Here is a 16,658-nt window from a genome sequence, read left to right on the forward strand (position 1 = left end):
GCTGCATTCTTTCCTCAAGGAAATAGATACGGAGCTTCAGGTTGAAGTTTTCTTTCTTCAGTTCAGCGATATGCTAGAAAATAAGCCTGGGAAGGTTATCTAAAGCAAATGAAAAGCAAAGTGTCTCACCAATTGTACCACATTACTCCCCATAGCTTCCAAGCTAAGGAAATGGATTCAAATGCTAAATACTAACATTATTACCTTTGCTACAACTGTACCAACCCAGAAGAACTAAGTGGTTCCCTTCCCCAAATTTAGGATAATTTAAATATCAAAATGAATACTGACAGGATAGAATAATAGGTGAATAAAGAAAGAACTCATGAATGTGTAATCATAATAAGAGAAAGAATAGAGGAAACTCATATTTACCAAAGAAATCCAGTTAATAAATGCAGATGAATAATGGGAACAGAAAATAACCACTATGCACCTTCCACAGTGATAATTAGGTTAGGTAAGAACCATCAGCACTAAAAGCACTAAGTGAAAGATCACTGGAGAACAAAATAGTTGCAAGTTATCATCCCAGAGATGGCTTAGCAATTGCAAAATAAAAAGGTACCCTTACAATTTTTTAAACATTTTTTTAAATTGCTAAACACTCACTAGAGGGACAGCGCACCCCTCCCACAGTGGGGCTAGGCATGCTGCAATCCTTTTTACTCCATTTCTCCATCCTGTCAGGATTGTGAGCACACATGCACACACTCTCAGCATGTTTTTCAAGCCATCAGGCCAAGATTCAAATCCAGATCAGCCATGTGAGATACAGATCTATTGACTGCTGAGCTACACGGCTAGTTCACCCTTACAATTTAGAAACCTCACACCACCACCCTAATCAAGAAAACATGTCTATTATTGTCATGGATGGGACAAACTGACAGCACATGCCTCTTGAAATAAATCACTGAGAGTAAACAATTCCAACTGCAGTGCTTCTGTCTACAATCTTTAACCTACATCTAATCCAGAGGAATCAATCTAATTGAAAGGCATTCTGCAAAATGACAGATCTTAACTCTGCAAAAATCTTAATGACAATCTTATGGCAAGAATGGCTGGAGAAGTGGCCAGCAGATGACACGGCAGTTAAGGCCCCGGACTCCCACATGGCCAACTGCAGTTGATGCTAAAAGTACTTAGTGCTAGGTCATCAATTCTGCAACTAACTCTCTAAGAGAGAAGGAAGAAAAAAGGAAAAAGCAAATGTAGAAAAATAATAATTGGCTGGCCAACAGGTGGCATGGTGGTTAACGCACTGGATTCCCACATAGGTGACCACAGTTCAATTTGCAAACCTGGCAGCTTTTTTTCTCACTCTCCCCACCCCCTGCTCTCTGTCTCTCTCTGGTGAGTGCACATGCTCTACAGCAAAATTAAAAATAACAGTAACAGGAGACCAGCAGTTAGCGTAATGGCTATGTCACTGGACTCCCATGTAGCTGACCATGGTTCACACCCCAGACCTGGTGGCTTAAAACTCATGCCAGGCACATGTGCATGCACACCCAAGATCCCGAGAGGAGAAGGGATCGTGGTGTGGCCATTCCCCCTGGGGGGGTGATTTCTCGCTTTCTATCTCTCTGTCTCTCTCTGCTTGTCTGACGAGCGCACGCGCCCTATAGCAAAAACCTCTTCAAAAAAAAAATAATAATAACAGTAACGGGCCTAGCAGATAGCATAATGGTTACATTGCTGGACTCCCAAATGGCCAATCACGGTCGAGTTCCAGACCCAGAGGCTTGAAACTCATGCAGGGCCTATGTGCATGTGTGCCAAAAATCCCAGGAGAATGGAGGAGAAGGGATTGCAGCACAATTATCCCCCCGGGGGTGATGGTGATTTCCCTCTCTCTCTCTCTGTCTCTGTCTCTCTCCAGAAGTGCACCTACCTTATGGCAAAAAGAATTTTTTGAAAAGAATGAAAAATCACTTAGTGTAGTCATAGGAAATTCTCTCCAAGATACATGGTTAAATATAAACATTATGTTAATATAGAACGTTATATAAGGCAGGTTACCATCTGAAACAAGGATGAGGATTATGAATACACGCCTATGTGCTTGCTATGATGGCATGCATATGGAAGTACACTGTGTCTCTTCTCATCTTTTGGATTTTGTACCATATAAATTTCCTAAGATACAAATTTAAAGCAGTAACAGGTGAGTGCATACTTTTTTTAGACTGAATTGTGAAAAAAGTGCTGATGATGTTTACTAAACCCAGTGTGTCTGCCCACACTGTTATTCAGTATCTGTTGTCTCCTTTCTGTTCTCAAAAGCACTACTCAACTCAGTTTTTTTTCTAAATAATTATTTATTTTATTTTATTCATTTGTTTATTTATTTCTTTTAGCTTGACCAGAGAGAGACAGAGGGTGAGAATGAAGAGAAAGAGGAGTGAGAAAGCAAGCCACCAGATTCAGGACTCAAACCCTGGTCAGCCATGTGGGAGTGTCCAGCACCTTAACCACCACACCACCTCTGGTCTCTCAACTCAGTTTTCAAAATAGCATGACCAGGGGAACCAGCAGTTAGCGTAATGGCTATGTCACTGGACTCCCACGTAGTCGACCGCGGTTCGTGTCCCGGACCCGGTGGCTTAAAACTCACGCGGGGCACGTGTGCGTGCGTGCCCAGGATCCCGAGAGGAGAATGGAGGAGAAGGGATTGCGGCGTGACCATCCCCCCTGGGGGGTGATTTCTCGCTTTCTGTCTCTATGTCTCTGTCTGTCTGGCGAGCGCACGCGCCCTACAGTGAAAATCTCTCAAAAAAAAAAAAAAATAGCATGACCAGAGGCTTTGGAGACAACACTAAATTCAATTTTAATTCTTTCTCTCATACTGCAACCTTACACATGCTAACTTTCTCAGCCTCAGTTACTTCATCTCTAACATAGGGATAATAAAATTCACCTCATAGGTTTTTGTAATGAGAATATAAATAGATTTAACATATTAAAATGTAAAACTTTTAAAGTCAAGTGACTAAGATGTTCGTTACATGTTAAATCAAGTTCTAAGACAAGAAAGAACAGTTTTGGACTGGTCCTGTAGATCAGTGGTTAGGCTGAGGATCCCACCCACATGACCAACCAGGGTTCATGTCCCTGCCCCAGTGCTTGAGAAACACACCAGGTGCCTGTGCAACCCAGCATCCTGACAGGATGGAATTACAACGCTGTGATCAGGCCATGCAGGGGGCTTCATTTTATCTCTCTCGTTCTCTCATGTACATGTTCATTCTCTAGTATTAAAAAGATTTTTTTTTAAAGAATGAACAGTCTTGAAATGAATGGCAAGACAGTCTCAGCAGAAAAAATAGGTTTTAAAACTGAAAAGACCAATAATCAAATAACTTGACTAGATGAGCTCAGGAAACGTAAAGACAGAGCAACAAAAACGATCTAGCATGAAAACAGAGAGGAAAAAACAGAAGATCTAACATTCACAGGAGTGTCTGGAAAATAGAATAAATAGGAAGGGCATGATAAAGAAAAAATATTTTAAGAAATAACAACTTCAAACATCCTAATTTTGGAAAAAGGCATAAAACATACAGATTCAAGAAGCTTGCCAAACACCAAACAAGATAAGCTCAAGAAACTCACTCTCAGGGACACTCACGCCCAGGGACTGATGAATACTAAAGACTAAAAAAATCAAAATTAAATTAAAAAGACTTCTCCAAAGCAGCCTGAGAAAAATGAGTCATTACATTTGGGGAGAAGAACAATGATTAAAATGACAGCAGATTTCTCAGACAACACCACAGAGACCAGAAGTGGTAGAACAATATTACTGAAATATTATTAAAATGTTGAAAGAAATAGTTGTGTCGGAATTCTATATCCACTAAAATGATCCTCCAGGAATGAAGGTAAAATAAAGACATACTCAAATGGAGGAAAAGTAATGAATTCATTGCCAAAAAACTTGCTCTAAAAGAAATGCTAAAGGAAGTTCTTCAGACTAAAGGAAAATAACACCGAAGGAAGCGTGAAGCTTCAGAAACAAAGGATGAGAAAAAACAGTAAATATATGGGTAACTATCTAGAATGGCAGTGAAAAGAAAAACCTATGCCCTTTCTTTTCTTTCTTTCTTTCTTTTTTTTTTTTTTTTTGCCAGAGGGCACATGCTTTCATCAGAGAGAGACAGAGAATGAGAGACAAAAGTGTGAGAACATCTTTTCCCCAGAATGGTCATGGTGTGATCCGTTCTCCTCCACCAGGGATTCCTGGCACACACACACACACACACACACCCACACACATATGCATGGCATGTTATTTAAGCTGCCAGATCTGGGACTCAAATAATGCAGTCAGCCATGTAGGGTCCTGCAGCCTTAACCACCACACCACCAACTGGCCCTACAAATTCTTTAAAACACATAAAACAAATGAAAGCAAAGGTACAGCACAGTCTAATAGGGTTCCCAATGTACACGGATATGATATATATTTAGAGATGAGCAGTAGTAACGTTTTTTTTCCTATTTGTAGTTTTGCTATAGGACTCATGCACTTGCCAGAGAGAGAGAGAGAAAGAGGGAGAAGAAAAGTGGGGAATTACCCCCCCTCAAAGGGATGGCCAATCCGCAATCCCCTCTCCTCCATTATCCTCTCGGGATATGATCTTTAAAGCAAGGTGATGGCGTAATGGTTACATGGCTGGACTCCCACATGGCCAACCATGGTTGGAGTCCCAGACCTGGAGGCTTCAAACGCATGCCAGTTATGTGTGTATGCATGCCCAAAAGCCCAAGAGGAGAATGGAGGAAAAGGGATTGTGGAGTGGCCATCCCTCAAAGGGGATGACTTCTCACTTTCTGTCTCTTTGGCGGGAGCGCTCACTCTGTAGCAAAAATCTCTCTCTGGAAAAAAAAAATTAAAAAAAATTCTGAAGTAAACTACATAAGATATATATTTTAAAATTCAATAAGTAAATTTAAATAATTTGAATAATGCAAAAGAGGTTTGAAAAGAGAAACAGAAGAATGAAAAACAGAAGTAAAAATAGAGAACACGTACAAAAACAGTAGGCCTAAATCAAAATACACAGATACATGTTAAATATAAATGGAATAAACACATCAATTAAAAAATAGATTATGAGGGTGGCGTGGTGGTTAAGGGCACTGGACTCCCACAAGGTCGACTGAGGTTCCAGTCCCAGACCTGGTGTTTAGCTTTCTTGCCTTCCTTCTCTCTGTCTCTCTCTCTTTCTCTGTTCCTCTCTGGTCAAATTAAAATAAATAAATAAATGTAAATAAAATAATTCTTAAAAAAAATAGATTGTGAGAGTGAAATAAAAAATTCAGCTACCTGACATATATAAGAAACACACTTTAAATAGCACAATAGACATAGATTAAAGGTAAAAGGAACTAGATGAGTCAAAACAATTCTGAAAAAGAACATAACAAAACATAACAGAATACAGAAATAGACTCATACAAAGACAGGCGATTGATTTTTGACATAAGTGTGAAGACAATCAGTGGAAAAAAGGATGGTCTTCCCATTTGCAGTAAGTGCGCCAGTCTTGGACATCCATTTACAAAATATTTACCCTGGCCTAAACCTCACACCTTACACAAAAATTCAGTCAAATTAGGTCATAGATCTAAATGTAAAATGTAAAGCTGTATTACTTTTATAAAAATACATAGGAGTGTGCAAAGGGTTCTTAGACATAACACCAAAGTCAGGAACAAAAAAAAAAAAAAAAAAAAACATGACTCATCAAAAATTAAAACCTGTTCTGAACAACACACTGTAAGAGAATGAAAAGACAAGCTATACCTACGCCATGGGAGAAAATATTTGCAAAACAAATATCCAACATAGGAATTGTATACAGAATATGTAAATAACCTTCAAAATATAACAGTCAGAAAACAATCTAAATTTTTTTTAAGACAAACAAACAAAAGCAAACAATGTGAACAAAACTTCACAGAAGATATAAGCTAGCAAACAAGCCCCAGAATGGATTTTCAACATCTTTAGCCATTAGGGAAATGTGAATTAAAATTACAAAGAGATGCCATTACGCTGCATACCTTGGAGTGGCTACCACACTTTGTAAAAACTGACAATACCAAATGTTGACAAGGACATGGAACTAATGGAATTCTCACGCTCTGTTCCAGAGAATGCAAAATGGACAGCCACTCCTGATAACAGGAGGGAAATATTGTTTCTTTTTAAAAAAAAAAAATTATTTTATTGAACTTTGTTTTATTTATTTTTAATTTTCTTATTTACTTACTTATTTTAATTTGACCAGAGAGAAACAGAGTGAGAGAGAGAAAGCAAGCTGCCAGGTCCAGGACTTAAACCTCAGTCAACCATGTGAGAGTCCAGTGCCCTTAACTACCGCACCACCTGCTGGACCCCAGGGAGCAATTTCTCAGAAAGAAAAAAACAAATTGTCATGTGACTTGACAATTCCATTCCTAGGTGTGTGTGCATGCCCAAAATCCCAAGAAGAGAATGGAGAAGGGAATAGAGTCTGGTCATGCCACCTAGGGGTGATTTCTCACCGTATGTCTCTCTGTCTCTTGTCTCTCCAGCAAGCACATACGCCCTAGAGTAAAATCTCTAAAAAAAAAAAGTAATCACCCAAGCCTGGAAAGAACACAGTGTCCTTCAAAGGGTGACTGGAGGGACCAGCCGTTAGCATAATGGCTATGTCACTGGACTCCCATGTAGTCGACCGCAGTTTGAGTCCCAGACTCAGTGGCTTAAACTCACACCAGGCATGTGTGCATACGTGCCCAAGATCCTGAGAGGAGAATGGAGAAGAAGGGATTACAGTGTGGCCATCGTCCCTGGGGGGTGATTTCTCACTTTCTGTCTCTGTTTCTCTCTGTCTTTCTGGCTAGCGCACGAGCCCTATAGCAAAAACCTCTCCAAAAAATAAAAGCAGGGTGAATGGATAAACTGTCCATCCATACGATGGAATAGCAACTCAGCAACCATCATACACACAACCACATGAATTTCCAAGACATTATGCTGAGGGAAAGAAATCATTCGCAAAAGATTACATACTATATGATTCCATTTGTATGACTTTCTGGGAAATGCCAAATTATAGGGAAGAAGAACAAAGTATTCACTGCCAGAAATTTGGGGTAAAAAGAGGGTCTGACCACAAAGAAGCAAAACAAGGACATTTTCTGGTATTATGGAACTGTCCTATATTCTGATGGTGGTGAGGGTTACATGATCCTGGAACCATGCATATTAAAAAACAAAACTATCTGTGTGTGTGTGTGTGTGTGTGTGTGTGTGTGTGTATCATACATACAGTTTATATTTATATAGGTACATATATATCTTGATTACAATAGTGGTTACAAGGTGGCATACATTTGTCAAAATTCATCTAACACTTTAAATTCATGACTTATTCTATATGTAAATTATACCCCAATAAAGTTGATTTTAAAAGTAACTAAAATGAAATAAAGCATAAAATAAATGGCTACACTTAGGGACCAGCAGTTAACGTAATGGCTATGTCACTGGACTCCCACGTAGTCGACCGCGGTTCGCGTCCCGAACCCGGGGGCTTAAAACTCACGCTGGGCGCGTGTGCATGCATGCCCAAGATCCCGAGAGGAGAATGGAGGAGAAGGGATTGCAGCGTGGCCATCCCCCCTCCGGGGTGATTTCTCACTTTCTGTCTCTCTGTCTCTCTCTCTCTGTCTAGTGAGCGAACGTGCCCTATGGCGAAAACTTCTCAAAAAAAAAAAAAAAATGGCTACACTTGAATGCTAGTATATGCTGACACACATATATTCATCACATAATTTTTCAGCATTTAAAAGAATAATTGTAATAACTATACTATTTTTAATAAACACAGTTTTATGGCTGGATAAAAGAAAATGATAAGCATATTCCACATTAAGTATATTTTCAAACTGTCTGCCCTTGGCCTTCTTGTTAATACTTAAGGTTTCAATTTTGTGGATAATAAGAACAGCACAAGAAACAATTGTTAGGTTCATTAAGGCCTCCTTTTAAATGTTTTAAGGAAACAGCATATAAAACATTCATTCAGACAAAAAAGTCTACCCCCAGATCCTTCCTATAAAAAGAAACCTTATTCTATTAGTTAGTTACCAATAAAATATTTATGAAGGTTGCTTAGAATGCCACATTGCACACAATACTAAAATTCTTAACAACACTTGAAAGAATATTTGTCCTATTTATGGGTAAAGAAGTTAAAGGAAAAAATAAGAGAAAGGCAAATACGCCTTCAGAAGGTCACTATAAACGCCAGACAAGCCCAAATGAATAAAATGGAATTCAAGCACCATCTTTTTCCACAATAGCCAGTCCAGTTCCCTGCTTAATATCACTTCCCTAATGAGGTTTTCTCTGATCCCCCACAACGGGCTGGACCAGGGACCCTCCTGAACGTTTCCCCACACCTCTACTTTCCTCACGGTAGCAATGGTCACAATCGTCTCCTACCACTGCCTCTAACAGATGAGGAACCACGTATCTAGACACAAAGGGCAGTTGCTCTGTGGCCAGTGGCCAGTGGCCAGCAGGTGGCTGAACAGATGCTCTGAAGAACTTGTTTAAGGCAGTGTGAGGGAAGGAGCTCCACAGTCAGGCAGATCTGGTTCCCATCGCTCCCCTGCTTAAAGCCTCCCTTGCTTTTTGTTCACGACTCAGAATAAAAACTCCCAGCCACGGCCACCGGGAGGCCCTGCTGTATGATCTGGCCCCTGCCCACCTCTCCAGGCTCCGCCTCACTGTCTCCTTTCTGGTCCTTAAGTAAGCCAAGCCTTCATCTTCTTGCAAAGCTCTTGTAGCACTTGTCAAGGCCTTCTCATCCCTTCCGTCTCAGCTCAAATGTCATGGCCTCAGGGAGGCCCTTCCTAACTACCTAAATTAAAGTGGTCCTCGCCCTGGGGCCAGGTGGTGGCACAGCAGTAATACACTTGAACCCATATGGGAACAGTCCTGGGTTCACATCCCGCGACCTCCCTGAGCATGCCAGGACACACGCATGCCCATGAGTGGGGCAGCTGTGCCTTGGGTGGACTACAGTGTGGAGATCCTGTTGAAGGTACCTGTGTCTGTCTCTCTCCCGCTCAGAAGACATAAGTTTCATGAAAAACTTTAAATAAAGTGGTCCCATCTCTACTACTTCTACCAAGCCATTCTCTAACAAACAGCCCTTATTTTCCTGCTAGAACTTTTCATGATCTCTAGGCATCTTATCTATTTTCATATTTATTACTGATTATCATGTTTATTACATGAATATGATCCAATTCTGAGGGCATTTAATCTTTCAGAGACATTTCTGCCAAGACTTCCGCACAATATCTAGAGCACATAGATATGCAACCAATATTGCTACATGAATTAGTGAGTTAACGAAGGAAAACAACCCACACCTAAATCAACTTCATTTCTTCTGTGTGATTCAGTTTCTTTATCTACAAAAAGGAGATTATAATATCTATCTCCAAAGTTATTACGAGGTTAAAAGATCATAACTAAAATGTTTATTTAGCATGGGGCCTAGCACAGAATAAGAATTCAAGACACATTAATGTTTTTTTCAAGGATTTTCCCTTTAAGACAAACAAATTCAGGGGCAGGGGGCAAAAACCACCTTGAAGTAGAAGAACAGAGAACAGTTCACCATATAATAGGAATAAATAGCCCCGGACATAAAACCACCAAATACGACTCAGGAACTGAAGGCTCGAAAGCAGGCCAATGTAAGGACTGCACTGCCATGCTCCATCCCTGGGAACCCAGGTGTAACTGTGGAACTGCGGCCATCTGCAGTGAGGCCGGCCCCAACGTGACTATGCAGTGTTGTTTTCTGAGCTGGAGAAAGGTGCCCAGCTCAGTAGCAGGAAAGATTCTGCAGGAGCTGCCGGTCATTCATTCTGGTTCCTCCTATGCCCACTCCCTGCCTAGACTAAAGCTCCATCTAAAAGGGAAGAAAAACAAAAACCAGTAACAAGAGGTAGAAGCAGGGCACTACCACCAGCCCCACCTCAACTGAAGTTCCACCTGGTGCCTCACTCTGGCCATCGGTTTTGATGGCTTGCAAGAGCCTAGCTCCAGCGATGACATCACCCTACTCTGTCACCTTCCTGCCCCGCACAGCAAGGCCAACAGCAAGGGCAGCAGGTCACCAGGAATGGGCGAGACCTCCAGCACTGCCACTTGGGCATCCTATGACGTTGGGAAAATTACCTAACATCTTTTGGGCCACTGCTGCCTCATCTATACAAAGAGGTTCATCTATAAAATCAATTACTTCACACAAGTGTTGTGACAGCTGAATGAGCTGACGCACCTGGCAGAGCCTGGCACTTAGCAAGCAGTAAACACAAGAGAGCTTCAGAAAGGAGTCCACTCGTGCTCAGGCCCTCCGTAAGCAGATTCTGAGTCACTGTGTATTTTTATCCTCTCTGAACAGGAAAAATTTGGTAGACCTCACCTTAACAGGACAAAAGCACACTGCCCAAAATTAGTCTCTAATAAACAATACTACATGTAAGACAATCCTACCAACATGAGCTAATGAGGTAATGAAACGAGGGCGTTTTGTCATTTATGCCGATCTTCTTGCCAGTATCTTTAAATCGTCAAGAAAATCACTAATGAGGCCAGCAGGTGACGTGGTGGTTAAGGTGCTGGACACTCCCACATGGCCGACCACAGTTCAAGTCCCAGATCCAGTGGCTTGCTTTGTCACTTTCTCTCTCTCTCTCTCTCCTCTCTCTCTCTCTCTCTCTCTCTCTCTCTCTCTCTCTGTGTGTGTGTGTGTGTGTGTGTGTGTGTGTGTGTGTGTTTGTGTGTCTGGTCAAACTAAATGAATGAATGAATAAATAAAGGAAGCTGTTAGTAAGCAAATACCCATTTCTTAGCAAATAATACTAAAGCAACAACAGAACTTTTTTTAAAATTTTGCCAGACAGTACATGCACTGGCCAAAGACAGAAAGAGAAAGGGAGAGGGAAAATGAGAAAGCCCCCCTGCAATTCCTTCTCCCTCTCCCTTCCCCTGCAATCTTGAGTATGCATGCACAAGTCCCCAGATGTACTTTTCAAGTCACCCGCTCCAGACCTGAAACAAGCAGTTCGTCATGTGGGATCTAGCCACTTTAACCACCACACCACAGGCTGGTCTTGCAACAACAGAATTCTAAAACTCAGCCCCAAACAACACTTGCAATATAATCACCTATGAAATCACTTCTTTTCATGTTCTTCTGCTCATGAAAACATTTCGTAGAATTCTAACATAAGTGAATTTGTATATTCCATTGCTTTCACTTATATCTTAAGTACTTTTCATGTTGTCACAGAATTACACATCATTATCATTTTAAATGACTGCACCGAATTCCACTATTTGATTCACAATCATTTAACCATCTCTCTATTGAGCATGTAGGGACTCAGTGTGTAAATATATAGGCTTTACAATCAGAAAGACAAGTCTGAATTCTGTCTTCTTTTAGCTTCTCAATCATACCAAGCTCGTGAGAGTAAGTTATTTCATCTTTCCAAACTCAGCTTCCTTATCTGTAAAATACCCTCAACACAAGCTTGCAAGGAGTCAGAGAAACAACATATGTAAAATATTATTTCCCTTGTTCCTAGTTTTTTAATTATATACATGTAGCAACAAACACAGAACAGAGCTTTTCCTTCCACTGGGTTGTTTCCTTAGGATAAATTTCCCCAAACTAGATTATTGGGCTCAAGAGTAATTTTATTTTTATAACTACCAAAATCTCTTTCTAAATGGCCTTCAAAAAGACTGTAAAAATTTATGTTGTCCAGCCCACCATCTGGCCAGGGTTTTGGAGGGCATGGCCAGGACATGGAGGTGTAAGAACTCAAGAGCCTGTGGCCACCCTAAGTACAGAAGAACCCCGATACCTAACACTGACTAGATGTTCCCACCAACCACGAGTCGCCCTTGATTCCAAGTGCTCATATGTGCAAAGCCAGGCTTCAGAGCCCTGCAGAGAGCGGCCACGACACTCACCCTGCCGCCACAGACATGGCCATATCTACTTACGAGGACCCACAGCCCGCAAGGTTCGTGTTCCCCTGCCGTGTCCTAGACTCAGCCTCCTTCTCCTACTCTGCCTCACCTGGCCCTCGGTACTGCTCACTCTCCTAGGGCCCTGGCTCTGGATGCCTCAACCCTGTCTCCCTCTAGGTATGATGTCTCCAGCCACTTTTTTTTTTCCAAGGTTTTTGCCATAGGGTGCATCCACTTGCTGGAAAGAGACAGAGAGAGACTGAGAGGGAAAGTGAGTAATCACACCCCACCCCCAGAGGGGATGGCCACATGGCAATCCCTTCTCCTCCATTCTCCTCCTGAGATTTTGGGCACTCAAGCACACATGCCTGGTGTTATTTTCAAGCTGCTAGGTCCAGGACTTGAACCATGGTCAGCTATGTGGGAGTCCACAGCTTTAACAACTATGCCACCTGCTGGCCCCTCCAGCACTTTTAATGATAATGATAGCAGCACCCCATTTGCCGAAGACCGGGCACTGCCCAAGCATGTTATTTAATCCTTATCACAAGCCCATGAGATAACTATTATTTTTTCCATTTTATAGATAAAATAACTAAAACTTATAGATCCAATACCTCATACGACGTCACATTCATTAAATCAACACTGACAAGTGCCTACCATCTTGTCAGGGTCACTGCCGAATCCTAGATGCACAGTAGGAGACGTGTGAGGCAAGGACGCAAGGTCATGACTGCACTCGTCAGGTCTGGGAGAATGGGAGAAAGGACGGGGCTCTGGGTGCTTGCGAGGAGAGACAGTGATGAGCTGGGGCAGGAGTTACGGACAGCCTCTCTAACAAGGTCACATTAAAGCTGTGCCGCGAAGGTCTGGGGACTACCATCCAAGGGAAGGGAGGGAAGGTGTCTCAGGAAGAGGGCAGAGCACACAGGATGGCCAGACACAGCAACAGGCCGGGTGTGCTGCCACCGAGGAGGGGCTCTGAACCTGGAGGGCGTTGCCTGAGTTGGGTTTTCAGGGACAAATAAAGATTGGCCAGGTGGAAAGAGACGGGAGCGCATCTCAGGCCCAAAGACTCACGTGTGCAAATGTAGAGGGAGGCATGACAGGGTGTGACAAAGCCAGGGAACCGTGAGTTCTCTTGGGCAGAAGGAGGCTGTGTCAAGGGCCTGAGAGAAGTGAAGCCACTGAAGTAGGCAGGGCTCTGATCCCACCTCTACCACCGCACCATTCTCCTACCCACCGTCCCAATTACACTCAGAGCTTCTTGATAGGGAGACTTACCTGGTCTTAATCTACTGCAGACTCCCAAACCCCTGGCAGACAGCCTGGCACAGGGACATACATAAGAAAATGCTCAGTGAACAGATAAACTCTGAGCAGAACCAGAAGGGGAACCTATGTCTCACTAGTTCTTAGCTACATGGAACTCCTAATGTTCAGGTATCAATCATCTGAGACAAGAAAAAGAGGCATGAGTTTCCTCTTTAAATCAAAAATATTTGGGCCCTCTCTTTAAAAAACATGCTGACTCTAAAATTACCATTATGAGCCCAGAGCATTTCCTATAAGCACCCCACAGAAAGTTCTGGCACCACTGTACAGAGATCCAGGTATTCTATAGTTCAGGCCAAATGAAGAATTTCAGTGACTTATAAAGACCTGAACAGGAAATACTGAGAACAGTGTGGCCATTTCAATTTCAGCAGCAGAGTTTGCTCTTGAAAATACTACAATAAAAAATATGAATGTCATAAAAACCTAACAGCAGCCAAAGGACCATAGTCATAAAGAAAAAAATATAAACCCTAAAACATATTGGCATAGAAGGATCTCCCTCGCCTTCAAGAAAAACAGGATTTAGGTTACCAAGAACATGTCTGAGCAAGGGAAACTTTGAATTACATAGCAGAATAGAACAAATAACAACAAGAACAAATATAACAAGAACAGAAAGGAGAAATAGCAAACACAGAAGGTGCCAGGCATACGCGCTTCACAAGTCATTCATTTAGTCTTCCTCACAGCCCTGGCAACTAAAGTAGGTACTATTACCATGCCCATTTGAGAGGTTTTTGCCTTAGGGCACGTGCACTCTCCAGAAAGAGAGAGAGAGAGTCAGTGAGAGGGAAAGTAAGAAATCACTCCCCAGGAGGATGGCCACACCACAATCTCTTCCCCTCCCCTCCTCCTCCCAGGATTTTGGGCATATACACACACATGCCCAAAATGAGTTTCAAAAACCAGGTCAGGGACTCGAAACTGTGGTTAGCCATGTGGGAGTCCAGCAACGTAACCATGACACCATCTGCTGACCCCCTCAACCACGCCCATTTTAAAGACAGCACAGGACATTTTAAAGAAAGCACAGGAAGGTCACGTGGCTAGCCCAAGGTCACCGAGTAGAAGTGGACAACAAGCAGTCTGGCTCTAAAAGCCATGTTCCTTAGGCAGCACAAACTGCTTCTGGGAATGCCTTTGCATTGTCACATCCCTGGGCCTCAGACTCTCCTATATATCATATAATAGAGAGGGTTGGATTCAATTCTTCAATTGCTTCCTGTTCAATAAACATAAAAATAAACACTTCTGGGACCAGCAGATGGCATAGTGGTTATGTCCCTGGACTCCAACACAGTCAACAGCAGTTCAAGTCCCAGACTCGGTGGCTTGAAACTCACATCAGGTGTGTGTGCGTGCCCAAATTCCCAGGAAGAAAATGGAGGAGAAGGGACTGTGGCATGGCCATCCCCTCGGGGGTGATTTCTCACTTTGTCTCTCTATCTCTCTCTGTCTCTCCAGCGAGAGCAAGTGCCCTACAGCAAAAATCTCTCTTAAAAAAGCATTAAAGATTTCTAAGAATTCTAGAATACAAAGAATCTAAGAGTCTGTTAAATTTCCCATCTAAAAATAAAATTTGAAATTGTGCCCTTCGAAATGAAATAATTGCTCTCAATCTTGCAGAGCTACTTTAATATTAAAGTAATGTATACAAAGAGCTTAGCACTAAAAGTGCCCAGCTCGGGGCAAGAGCTCAATAAACAGCAGCTATTATTACTCTTATGATAAAACAGGAACAACCATTTAATAGTAGAGCATATTTTAATTATACACGATGTGGAATAATCAAATCTCATTCGTTTGAGGCCCCAGACCCCACAGCATAGATCGAGTTGTACAGCTGAAATTATAACAACTCAAAGCTCAGAAATTACTTGTTTCCATTAGAGATCTGACAAGTCATTTCTTCAATTGGTCACTAGTGGTTTGCAGATAACTATTAGCAGTAATGAGTATTCTAAATTAAATCCAGAGACAGCACCGCTCTGTTCTGTAAAGACAACTGGGGAGAGAGAAACATAATTGTGGAACGTCCTTCTCTCTGTGTCCTCCATCTTCTCTCTGATAAATATCTCCTGTGTCTTGCATAGTATAGATTTCATTTGGTTACAAATGAAGACGGGTCTAATTCTTCCATGACAAATGAGAGTGCTGAACAGGTAACTTGTTAAGGAGAATTGGAATTGGGAGAATAACCTTATTTTCCTGTTACTTGACAACAAACCCCCTTCACTAACAAATGGAAGACACAAAGCTAGAAGTCATTAAGCAGTGAAGCCAAATCTATCACCCAGTAATCCATTCTCAGACAATCACTGCACAGTCCTGGGTACAGGCTACTCACATTTCACTCAAAAGCAACAAAGATAAAGTCCATGAAATGCAAGGAGAGACACAATACAGTGCAAAAAATGGGTCTGTAATCACTAAAAACCTAGATTCAAAATCCAGCTCAGCTGCTTATATATTATATGACCATAAACCAGTCTCTCCTAGTTGTAAGTTTCCTTCTGTAAAACAGAGACAATACAAAATACCTAGAGGATTTGGGATGAAAATAGCAAAGACTGGCCCAACCTAGATGATCTAGCTCGTAGAGTGCTGGACTGCAGTGCTGGAAGCCACATGGCCCATCAAGGCTGAGAACCCCCTCCATCCCAGTCAGCCTGAAAACATACAGGGCCCACATGGGTACCCAGGATCCTAAGGAGCTGGAGGGCTGGGGAGAGGGAGTCAAGGCAGGATGAGACTCTGTTGAAGGTGCTCTCTAATCTCTTTCTTTCATGTTCATGCACTATCATTAAAAAAAAAAAAAAGGCAGAGTTGGCCTCATACCTAGTGGTTAAAGAAGCTGGATCCCACATTGTCAAACGCAGTTTGAACCCCAGTCCCACAGCTGGAAAAACAGTCCAGGTGTGTGTATGCATGCGCCACTGACAGGATGGAGAAATGGAGAAGGTACTGCATGACCATGCCTCACTAGGGGATACTTCCCCCCTCTCCTTTTCTCTCTCTGTTTCTCTGTCTCTCTGTGGTGAGCACACATACCCTCTGGCAACTAAAATAAATACATAAATAACAAGAATTAAATAGGGACCATAAATAATATGCCTTCCACTGTTATATGGCCCCTGAAAAGTGTTAGTTCTCCTCAAGTGTGCAATAGAATAACATCCTCACCCGCAGGACACCAGAAATACACCAAATCCCCCAAAGTCGGAAACAACTCATCTCTGGCCCTTGG

General features: G+C 42.1%; 1 protein-coding gene across 8 annotated transcripts in view; it reads right to left on the reverse strand.

The window, feature by feature from the left end:
* CDK5RAP2 (CDK5 regulatory subunit associated protein 2) overlaps window positions 1-16,658 on the reverse strand; it is a 208,699-nt gene that overhangs the window by 175,372 nt on the left and 16,669 nt on the right. For all 8 annotated transcript variants that reach the window (XM_006155484.3, XM_027774561.1, XM_027774562.1 and 5 more), the window contains exon 4: window positions 2-73. In XM_006155484.3, coding sequence (XP_006155546.1) covers window positions 2-73 — 72 coding nt within the window. The remainder of the gene's footprint in view (window position 1; window positions 74-16,658) is intronic.

This window comes from Tupaia chinensis, unplaced genomic scaffold (genome assembly GCF_000334495.1).
Source record: "Tupaia chinensis unplaced genomic scaffold, TupChi_1.0 Scaffold000455_1, whole genome shotgun sequence".
NCBI classification, from domain to species: domain Eukaryota; kingdom Metazoa; phylum Chordata; class Mammalia; order Scandentia; family Tupaiidae; genus Tupaia; species Tupaia belangeri.